The sequence below is a fragment of the Anabrus simplex genome, chromosome 1 (genome assembly GCF_040414725.1).
Source record: "Anabrus simplex isolate iqAnaSimp1 chromosome 1, ASM4041472v1, whole genome shotgun sequence".
NCBI classification, from domain to species: Eukaryota; Metazoa; Arthropoda; class Insecta; order Orthoptera; family Tettigoniidae; genus Anabrus; species Anabrus simplex.
In genome coordinates, this window is record NC_090265.1 from 647,015,988 (window position 1) to 647,028,354 (window position 12,367).

Sequence of the window (12,367 nt, forward strand, 5' to 3'; positions counted from 1 at the left end):
CATAAATATAATAACATAATAATTTCGGCTCATCGTAAAACTCAAAATAAGAGTATTGAAGGTTTTATCCAAATTAGGATACCTGTCCTACGACAATTAGTGCAGAATTCAACCAGCCGACTTCCTCTTTCGTTCCTTTGTCCCAATCCTCCTGCCAATATACTTCACCTATACCAACTACATCTAACTTTAGCCTATCCATCTCCCTTTTCAGATTCTCTAACCTACCACAACGATTCAAACTTCTAACATTCCACGCTCCGACTCGCAGAATGTCAGTATCCATCTTCCTGATGATCGCTCCCTCTCGTGTAGTCCCCACCCGGAGATCCAAATGGGGGACTAGTTTACCTCCGGAATATTTTACCCGGGAGGAAGCCATCATCAGTGCACCATTCATACAGAGAGAGCTGCATGTCCTCGGGAGGTAGTTACGGCTGTAGTTTCCCGTTGCTTTCAGCCGTGTAGCAATATTACAAGGCCGTATCAGTCAATCATCTAGACTGCCGCCCTTGCAACTACCGAAAGGCTGCTACCCCCCTTTCGATGAACCATTCGTTAGTCTGGTCTCTCAACAGATACCCATCCGATATGGTTGCACCTGTGGCTCGGCTATCTGCATCATTAGGACACGCAAGCCTCCCCACCGCGGCAAGGTCACATGGTTCGCAGAGGAGGTAGGCCTAATTAGCTTCATCAATCCTTGTGTCTCTATGTCACTTTCCTTGATGATACACAAAACTATGAAGTAAAATAACTTTTAAAACAATAGACTGTAGGCCTAATTAGCTTCATCAATCCTTGTGTCCCTATGTCACTTTTCTTGATGATACACACAACTATGAAATAAAATAACATTTAAAACAATAGACTGTAGGCCTAATTAGCTCCATCAATCCTTGTGTCTCTATGTCACTTTTCTTGATAGACAAATCTATGAAGTAAGATAACATTTAAAACAATAGACTGTAGGCCTAATTAGTGTCATCAATCCTTGTGTCTCTATGTCACTTTACTTGATAGACAAAACTATGAAATAAGATAACATTTAAAACAATAGACTGTAGGCCTAATTAGTGTCATCAATCCTTGTGTCTCTATGTCACTTTTCTTGATAGACAAATCTATGAAATAAGAAAACATTTAAAACAATAGACTGTAGGCCTAAATTAGCTTCATCAATCCTTGTGTCTCTATGTCACATTTATTGATGATACACACAACTATGAAATAAAATAACATTTAAAAAAATAGACTGTAGGCCTAATTAGCTCCATCAATCCTTGTGTCTCTATGTCACTTTTCTTGATAGACAAATCTATGAAGTAAGATAACATTTAAAACAATGGACTGTAGGCCTAATTAGTGTCATCAATCCTTGTGTCTCTATGTCACTTTTCTTGATAGACAAATCTATGAAATAAGATAACATTTAAAATAATAGACTGTAGGCCTAATTAGGTCCATCAATCCTTGTGTCTCTATGTCACTTTTCTTGATAGACAAATCTATGAAGTAAGATAACATTTAAAACAATAGACTGTAGGCCTAATTAGTGTCATCAATCCTTGTGTCTCTATGTCACTTTTCTTGATAGACAAAACTATGAAATAAGATAACATTTAAAACAATAGACTGTAGGCCTAATTAGCTCCATCAATCCTTGTGTCTCTATGTCACTTTTCTTGATAGACAAATCTATGAAATAAGATAACATTTAAAACAATAGACTATAGGCCTAATTAGCTTCATCAATCCTTGTGTCTCTATGTCACATTTATTGATGATACACTAAACTATGAAATAAAATAACATTTAAAACAATAGACTGTAGGCCTAAATTAGCTTCATCAATTCTTGTGTCCTATGTCACTTTCCTTGATGATAGACAAAACTATGAAATAAAATAACATTTAAAATAATAGACTGTAGGCCTAAATTAGCTTCATCAATTCTTGTGTCCCTATGTCACTTTTCTTGATAGACAAATCTATGAAATAAAACAACATTTAAAACAGTAGACTGCAGACCTAAATCAGCATCATCAGTCCTTGTGTCCCTATGTCACTTTTCTTGATGATACACTAAACTATGAAATAAAATAATATTTATAGCAATAGACAGTACGCCTAATTAGCTTCATCAATCCTTGTGTCTCTGTGTCACTTTTCTTGATGATACATAAAATAATGAATAAAAATAACATTAAAAACAATATTTCATAAGGAGGAGACGTACTTAAAGTTACGTTTCTACACGAACAAATTACTAGAAACTCTACGAAGAAGTGTTTGAAGAGCTTCTTCGATGGGTCACTCACTGTCTGTTAGGGGATGCGCAAGTTCGGATTCGGACGAGGAAAACTGGTCATCACTTGATTCATTAGAGTCACTATCCAGAGATATGATGAATTTTTCGAGCACGTCTTCCATCAGCCCATCGTTCTGCCAGTACTCTTCCTCACTGTTACGAATGTGGGAACAGTATCCATCCCAGTCTTCTTTGCTAATAGAAGAAATTGCAGTTCTCATTATGGCTTCGAGCTTTGTCATGGAAATGTCCCCGGTAACATTGCTTTCCCGTACAATCCTCTTTGCCTTCGCCCAAGCCAGTTCAATGGTATTAAACTCGCACATGTAACGTAAATGTTTTATAACACAGTTATGTAAGCCTCAATATATAAATCGCTGTTCAACACTTAAAAGGTCAACACTACCGAACTGTTCGACTGGCCACTTGTATCATCAAAGGGAGACTGGCTGCTGGCTGACGATACTTTTAGGAAGAGCCATAGCCGAGACGACTGAGAAAGAAAGCTGCTCCCCTGTGTCCCACCTCACGTCCCGCTAGTCTTCTCTTCAACTCTTCTATAGGTGGGCTGTTGTTTTTCATTTTGTGAAGGAAATTTGTCATCTAGAAGGAAAGCAGGTTTCAGTCTGTCTATTGATACAGTCTGTTCACCGTTGGGTAATTGAATCACAAAATGTTTCTCTCTTCTAGTAAGCACTTTGAAGGGTCCGTCGTAGATTGGCTGTAATGGTTTCCGAACTGCGTCATGACAAACAAATACATGGGAACAAGTTGGAAGGTCAGAGGGAATGAATGTCTTTCTCACCGAGTGGTGTACTGGTTGAACTGGACGTAAGGACTTGGTGTGCTCTTTGAGTTTCAAGACAAAGGAGGGTACACATGTCACTGGTGGCATCTCCTCCACGAAGTCTGCTGGTAACCTCACTGGTTCTCCATAGACAAGTACAGCAGGAGTAGAACCTAAGTGAGGTATGATGATAGATCGGAGACCAAGAAGAACTAGCGGAAGTTGGGGGCATTCAATTGCTGGAGAGTTGTGTACTCAGTGCAGCTTTTAGTTGACGATGCCAACGTTCGATCTTCCCATTAGCAGCAGGGTGATACGCAGTTGTTTTGACGTGGTGAATGCCTAGAAGTTTCATCAGGTTACTGAAAAGAGAACAGTCAAACTGTTTGCCTCGGTCAGTGGTGATAACAGATGGTATGCCGTATCTAGCTATCCATGTGTGCAGCAGGGCATATGCAACTGTTTCAGCTGTTATGTCCATCAGGGGCGTAGCCTCCAGCCAGCTTGAAAAAGATCAATTATAGTAAGGATGTAGGTGTATCCTTCAGATGGAGGAAGAGGGCCGACGATGTCTATATTAATATGAGAAAAACGGCAGTCCACTGGTTCATAGGTGCCTATAGGGCTGGTAGTGTGCCTCGTGACCTTGGAACGCTGGCAGGCTACACCGGATTTAGTCCACAATTTAATGTCCTGTCTCATTGACGGCCATACATATCATTGTTGTACAAGTTTGGTAGATGCATTAATACCTGGGTGAGCCATATTGTGTAATGCATCAAATGCAAATCTACAGAACTGACTTGGCAAAAATGGTCGGAGTTCTCCTGCAGAAACATCAACAATTAATTCAGCTCCTGATGGTAATGTAATGGTCTTGAACTTGAGTATTGTCTCTGTGGATTGTTGTAGTTGGCAAAGTTCATCATCAGATGCCTGTGCTTGGGCAATTTCATCAAATGATAGTTGTGATGGTATGGAAATGGATGAAATGCATGAATAGAAGTCAGCTAGAATATTTATTGTCTTACCCACGTAGGTACCATAAGTCAGTCGTGAACTGACCAATGAAGTCTAGATGTCAAAGTTGTCTGGGCGACACTTTATCAAGGCGTTGTTGAAAAGCAAATGTCAAAGGTTTGTGGTCAGTGTAGATGGTAAAATTTCTGCCTTCTAGTAAGTGACGAAAGTACTGTACAGCTGAATAAGCTGCCAATAATTCACGGTCGTACGTGCTATAATTCTTCTGTGTATTGGAGAAAGTCTTTGAGAAGAATCCTAGTGGTTCCATCTTTGTGTCACGGATTTGATGTAATGAAGCTCCCGTTGCGAAGTCAGATGCGTCAACCAGCAATGCTAATGGTAGGTCACCTAACGGATGTGCCAGAAAGGTGGCATTTGCTGTTTGTTTCTTAAGTTGTGTGAAGGATTGTACTGCTTCTGGTATCCAGTTAACCTCTCTGTGATCACGCTTGCGTGTGTCTTTACAAAGACTGAAGAGTAAGCGTTGAGTAGCAGCTGTGTCTGGTAAGGACCAGCGATAGAAATTTACTAATCAAAGAAATCATCTCAAGTCAGCAATAGTACGAGGTTGTGGGAATGAGCAAATACGAGGAAGGTTTGAAAAGTTCTTGGAATCACCGCTAGATGTCAGTGCTAGAGCAACGAGGTTCCCGCGCAATAATCACACATCCTTTGTGACTGAACACGTGGCGCGTCAGTGCTCTAGCTGCAGGAGTGTGGTAGTGACGACTCTTTGTTGTTGTTCCCGGATAGTGATTTGTGACGATGGAAGAAACTGAGATTCGAGCAGTGATTAAATACTTTGTAAAGAAAGGTATGAAAGCAAAGGAAATTCATGCCAACTTTCAGAACACACTGGGGGACTCTGCTCCTTCATTTTCAACTGTTGCCAGGTGGACCAGCGAGTTTAAATTTGGTCGGGAGAGCTTGGATGATGATCCGCGTAGTGGACGGCCAAAAAGTGTTACAACCCCAGAATTTATCGCAAAAGTGCATAAAATGGTCATGGAGGATCGTCGACTGAAAGTGCGGGAGATTGCTGAAGCTGTAGGGATGTCTTCTAAATGGGTATATTATATTTTAACCGAAGAATTGGGAATGAAAAAATTATCCGCAAGATGGTGCCGCAGCTCTTGACATTGGACAATAAATGCACCAGAATGGAAATGTCCGAACAAAGTCTGGCCCGTTTTCAGTGCAACCAACAAGATTTTTTGCGCCGGTTTGTGACTACAGATGAAACTTGGGTCCACTACTATACCCCAGAGACAAAACAGCAGTCAAAGCAGTGGAAACATACTGATTCACCACCAAAGAAAGCAAAGGCAGTGCGTTCAGCCGGAAAGGTCATGGCGTCAGTTTTCTGGGATGCAAAAGGCATTCTGCTGATAGATTAACTTCCTACTGGCCAAACAATTACGGGGCAATACTATGCAAACCTCCTAGACCAACTACAGGAAAAGATACGTGAAACAAGCCCTGGTTTGGCAAGGAAAAAGGTCATCTTTCATCAGGACAACGCTCCACCGCACACAAGTGTTATTGCCATGGCAAAACTTCATGAACTGGGGTACGAACTGTTGCCATATCCACCTTATTCACCTGATTTGGCACCATCAGACTTTCATCTATTCCCCAAGCTGAAAATTTTCCTTGGTGGACAGAGATTTTCTACAAGGGAAGAACTGACAGCTGAATTGGAGAGGTATTTTGCAGGCCTGGAGAAATCTCATTTTCGAGATGGGATCAAGGCATTGGAACATCGCTGGACCAAATACATTAGTCTACAGGGAGACTATGTTGAAAAATAAAAGCAGTTCCACTGAGGTAAGATACTTAATTCTAGTACATTCCAAGAACTTTTCAAACCACCTACGTAGCATCAACACGGTCTGAGAGTGGTTTAATGCCCGAAGATGATACACTGTAGCCTAGGAAGGAAATTTCCGAGGCACCAAAAACGCATTTTGAAAGATTCACATTGATACCATATTTATGCAGTCATTCAAGGAGGATTCTTAAGTGGTGCTCATGCTCTTCTTCAATTTGAGATGCAATCAGGATATCATTGAGATAGCAAAACACAAAGTCCAGCTCTCTCAAAATGGAGTCCATGTACCTTTGAAAAGATTGGGCAGCATTTCGTAGACCAAATGGAAATTTGACAAATTCAAATAAACCAAACAGGATTATAATAGCTGTCTTGGCCACATCATCTTCTGTGACTGGGATGTGGTGGAAACCTCTGATTAGGTTGATCTTTGAGAAAATTGTTTTACCTGATAGTCTGGTATTGAAGTCTTGGAGATGAGGTATCGGATACCTGTCTGGAACTGTGATGGCATTGAGGGCCCTGTAGTCCCCACAGGGTCGCCATGAGCCATCTTCTTTCCGTACCATGTGGAGAGGACTGGACCAAGGACTCTTCGAAGGTCTGCAGATACCCAAGTCGATCGTTTTCTGGAACTCCATCTTCGCTTGAGCAAGTTTATTGGGAGGCAGTCTTCTCGCTTTGGCAGCGACTGGTGGGCCGATTGCAGAGATGGTGTGGAAAAAATGTATGTCGGTTGCAGTAAATGCTGGATTGTCCCACAGTAGGCCTGGGTAGTCTTGGAGTAGAACAGAGTATTTGTTGTGAGGGTCAAGTAAATGAACACTTCCTGAGACAGGGGACGATACTGGTAGTCCGTGGGTTGATAAATTAGTTGTGCCATCTATGAGACGTTTGTGTTTTATATCAACTAACAACCCATAGTTATTAAGAAAGTCAGCACTGAGGAGAGATTGCTGAACATCAGCTATTGTGACTGGCCACAAAAATGATCGTCTCAAACCAAAGTCAAGTGGAATTAAGCGCTCGCCATACGTTTTGATTGGTATCCCGTTAGCTGCATATAGCAGGCATTTGCAAGCACGGAAAAATCCGCTCCTGAATCGATCAGACATCGCCTGCCAGAGGAGTGGTCTGTAATGAATAAGCAGCGAGAATTTACATGGCCCACGTCACTATGTGCTGCCTCTAGCGAGGGGCCTGAGCATTTCCCGAATCAGAAGAAGTAAGAGTAAAACTGCATGGGGGGGTTACACTTCTTCGCCTTTTGTCGGTATGTGAAATGGTACCAGCATAATGAACCACGTGGTTGATAATGTTTACGGTGAGGTGAACGGGACTTTGAGCTAGAATGATACTGTGGTCAATTCAGAACACTATTTATTGATAATTAATTGTTCAATCTGTTCTTCAAGCCTAGAAATCCTATCGGTGGGTGATGCTGGCGGTTGCGACTGAATAGCAGATATGCTAGGACTCGAGTAATCTAATATCCGGTCTGCTATTGTTGCTAGGTTGTCCAGTGTATCACTGGAAGATGCTAATATAGACCTTAAATATACTGGTAGTCTTTGCATGAAAATAGTTCTTAAAAAGTCGTCCTGAACTTGTGTTCCAGCAAGGGTTCGCATTTCTCTGAGTAACTGACTAGGCTTCTTATCACCAAGTTCGATTTCTGTTAAAAATTTGGTTACATTTCGTCGTTCTGATTCCTCGAATTCAGTTATAAGACGAGACTTGAGGTCTGTAAAAGGTGTATTGGATAAGGGTCAATTCAAAAAGTCACTTACAAGCTCTGCGACATCAGGCTCGAGCGATCCTATTGTGTAATTAAATTTTGTCAATTCTGCCGTAATACCGGCCGTAGCGATTTGTGCTTCGATTTGCACCAGCCATAATTTTACTTTCTTTCGCAAAATGGGTGGTATTTTAACCGAGATGCGTGCGATATGTGCATTTCTGTTCTTGTAAATGTCTGTTGCTAGTGTTCCTTCCGTATTCTCAGTGTTAGGCATGTTTACAGAAGCACAATAGTCACCCGGTTACACTGCACAACACTCGAATGCACACGTTTTTATTTCATCACGTCGGAGTCACCACTGTTAGAGTAAGCTAACTTGACTCGTGCTCTTAAATTGCTATTCAAGAATGAAAACTGTAAAAAGCAATTATTTATTGTTAACACAGCACCACACACAATTAACAACCAGGTATAAACAAACCCACATAAACATACATTCCACAAGGTGGTTATACAAACTTAAAAGGAGCAAAGAGAGAATGTAAAGATTGGTCACTAAGTCTTTGGAGTCATTTTGATGTAGGTGGAGCCACCACAACGTACTGAATGGAGAACTTTCCTGGATGCCCTTCGCTCCACTAGGAGAAATAGGGATTAGTTTAAATTAGATATTGATGCAGACTTTCACATCATGCCAACTGACAAGCTTACCTTGTTCATTGGGATATTCGACCGTGTAGACATTTTAAAAGTGTCTATGTTTAGCTGCACTGCAGTAGTACTTGTCAAGAAGAAATGACACAGGGTTTTTTTTTTTTTTTTTTTTTTTGAGAACACCTGAAGCCAGCTGCCTGCATGACAATCACCAGTCTATATTGCCTCCAACATGCTGTTAATTCTAAGAAGAGAGTGAGAGAGAGAGAGAGACAGGACAGTGAGGAGGTAGGAAAGAAGTGATACTTAAGGAAGTATTGTGCTACTACACAGATATGGTATCAAGGTGTGTGGTACTGCAAGTTGGTGATAAGGACCAGAAGAAAGCCCGATAGGCAGAAATGGAAAGATGCCTACTGGTAAAACCTGGTAAGTTTGACATAGCACATGCAAGGATATGGGTTAATTGTTCCAGAGGTAGTGTTAGGATTACATATCATGCACAAATCATAATAATTTTCTCAAGAATTCCAGTTATTCAGAGGATCAGTCCATCTTGGCACTGCTGTGATTAGTGCAGGCCTTACCGGCTGAAAAACTATGCTGTGACGGACCATACAGTGTGCGATATAACCTGACATCCTTGGGATCTCTCATCCAAGAATTCGACCAGGAGAATTTGGCTACGCCCACTGAGGCGGAGGCCTGTTGGAGGTAGTGGGCGCATGCCAACGAGCCTACTTTCTTTTATAATATCTGAAGACTAGGTGGCACCACCATTGACTTTTCTCTTTCTCGTATCGTTGTTACTAGGACCTGCACAGGGTGTCCCATTGTCTCCACAGCTTCTCAGTTGACATGAGAATGATACTGATGGATGGTAGCCAGAACCATGGTTTCCTCAGATTTCATCTTATGATCAAGGAAAGAGAGAACGTGCTCCACCTCTGCTGATTTTGCAGGTTGACGCTTATGTTCCTTCAGCTTGGTGTTAATGCTGCATTTGGTGGTACTGATATGAACCTTCCCACATGAACAGGGAGTACGGTACACATCTGGGCTAGAGAAAGAATCACAAGAGTCCTTAGCTGAGTGTAATTGCTAAGACCAAGCAAGTTGCTGCATGATTTGGGTGACGTAGCTATCAGCTTGCATTCGGGAGATAGTAGTCTCAAATCCCACTGTTGGCAGCCCTGAAGATGTTTTTCCGTGGTTTCCATTTTTCACACCAGACAAATGCTGGGGCTGTACCTTCAATAAGGCCACGGTCGCTGCCTTCCAACTCCTACCCCTTTCCTATCCCATCATCGCTGTAAGACCTATCTGTGTTGGTGCAGCTTATAGCAAATAACAAAAGTAATATAATTGCTGGGATATTTTTTTGTAGTTGTAAAAGTGGTCTTGATGTCGTGACTCCTTAAAACCTAGCGAATCGGAGGAAGAAATGCCTTTCTCTGAGGTACCTCTTCTTGTTTCTCTTCAGATCATAGAGGAATCTCAACAGTCTTCTTGATCTCAGTTTTGCTGTATCCATCAGCTTGTAAAGTTGCTGCTGCTATGATTGTCATCATCATCATCATCATCATCATCTGCTGCTGCTGTCTTCAGAGGCACAGGTTTTTATTCCTAATACTGCTCGAAATTTGGGATTTTCAGGAGGGCTGGGGCATGCAACTCACCTCCATGAGGGGTGTGCCTGAAAATAGCTGTTCCAGTTGGGACGTGGACATGAATTTTGCCTGGCTTTGTGGCTAACTGGTTAGCATACTGGCATTTGATCAAAGGCGTCTGGGGTTTGATACCCAGCCGGGTTAAGGATTTTAACCTTCATGGGTTAATTCCTCTGGTTCTGGGGCTGGGTATGTGCGCCATCTTCGACATTAGACGTTGCAGGTGACCCTCAAGGATTCAGAATATGGCAACAAATTTATGAATTAACAGCCTACAGCAAAATTGAATATCCAAAAAGAAATAAATTAAATTTGCAGTGCATCGAATGTGTTAACATGAGTATGAATGTACATTGTGTCTCAGTATCCTGTAGGACTCCTTCAGTGCTGTGGTGTTAACAGCATTGATGACATCTTTGTCAATTCTGAGTCTATTGCAAATGTCAACAAAGAAAGATGTAATCGCGCCTGTGACTCCAACAATAAGTCCCACCACTTCAGGTTTCTTGAGGAGACATTTATAAAGATATTTGGAGATACACGAGTTGTGTCTGTTCGTTTTTCTCTTTGTCGACATCTGCTGGCTGTCGCATTCTCTAACATACTTCAGATTACACATACACAAGAATTCCTCTCCTTAGTTCGAGAAATTATTGTTTGTGGTGCGTATTTTATATAATTCACTAAATCTCATAGTTGTAACATCCATTTCCTTTTTAGGAGAAATGGATAAAGTGGAGAGAAGAGAGTATCCTCGTCAAAGAGACATCTCTAGTGATGGTGACGACATCCCTTTTGATGGTGGCTTTTCGTCAGAACATAATAAGACAAGAATGATACCAGATAATTCCACTAATCCACGTAAGGAATTTGATCAATAAACTTTTAATTTGATGTTTGAGATATGATAAATGTAATTTTGGTATTGCATCCCTGGATACATCCATTAGTTGTATTGTTTGAACTAGTGATATTGACATATTGTGATAGCATATGAGTAACAACACAGTAAAGATTTCCACCTATTCAATACAAAATATGTTCACAATATTTTAAAATTACATGGTACTAGTTTCGATCCATCTAGGGGTCATCATCAGCCATATCAAAGCAAAGATCACTCTTGACGAAATCCTAAGAACATGTTAATTTTAACAGTAAGATTATTATGGAATAACAAGTGAATGTGGTAAATGAACTGAGATGTTAGGATGGGACAGGTGAGTAATAGCTAATAAATATACAAGGAATAAACATACGGGGTTTGGGACAAAGTATAAAAGGGGGCTTAGTGTTGTAAAAATTATATAATCATTGAAAAACAGTAAGTCCATATAATGAAATGTGAAATGACACATAAAATTATATATGGCTTGTGATAGCTCACAAATTAGAATAGAACAGAATTAAAACATTCATGAAATAAAATACTCAATCATCGCACTATGTGGTCTCTCCTTGTACTTACCTGATTACTTACACATACAATAGGGAACATGCATAATTTTCAAAAATATTTTTTTGAAAAGTACACCAATGAAATAGTACGTAAACGTATTACATTGTGGTAAGTTGCCTTGTTTTCTACCATTAAAAACATATTTAATAGTGCCTTTCCGTAAGGCGAGTGAAATGGCCTCTGGCGTAAGCTGCGCACTGTGACGTCACGATCCAGTACCGCATACAGCTCTACCAGCCATTGTGCATCAGCTGTTGCTAAAAGCCGATTGTTTATTATTCATGATCGTGAATAACTTCGAAATGACAGAGGAAAGGTTCAAAACGGCACAGTCAGACAATCTACCATGCGTCGATGTCATCATTCTTGAAAAATAGTGACTTTTGTGGCTGCAGAAATTCGCGGATAAAAAGCAAGTTTGTAAGTGGCGTCTTTTATATACGTGCAATGTACTGTAACCCATAGTATTAGGATAACAACGAAACTGGATAGATATCACATCACTTTCAACATTTCCTTCTAGACTGATTCCCATATTAAAGAATAACATTACATTTTCGGGCTTTCAGCATTAGTAAAGTAAGAAATCGGATTTCAGCACTAACATAAACATATAGGTAGCATTATAGTACTAGTCCGCCTCTGTGGTGGTGGTGGTGATTATTGTTTTAAGAGGAAGTACAACTAGGCAACCATCCTCTGTATAACACTAATCAGAGGGAAAATATGGAAGGGGTCCGACACTTCGAAAAATGAAGGTATCGCCCAAAGTAAGACAAGGGCCACGAAGGGCGTGAAAATGAAAGACTCCCTAGCCCTCGCAAACCTAATAGCGTCGGGGTCAGAAAAGAACAAGAGTTGACCAACGGAGGTCGGATAGGATAGATGAAAG

The 12,367-nt window shown here is 40.8% G+C and overlaps 1 protein-coding gene across 1 annotated transcript in view; it reads left to right on the plus strand.

Moving 5' to 3' along the window:
* LOC136857262 (uncharacterized) overlaps positions 1-12,367 on the plus strand; it is a 96,829-nt gene that overhangs the window by 23,605 nt on the left and 60,857 nt on the right. Inside the window, exon 2 of the mRNA XM_067135767.2 lies at positions 10,737-10,877. Within this exon, the coding sequence (XP_066991868.1) occupies positions 10,742-10,877 (136 nt within the window). The 5' untranslated portion in view covers positions 10,737-10,741. The remainder of the gene's footprint in view (positions 1-10,736; positions 10,878-12,367) is intronic.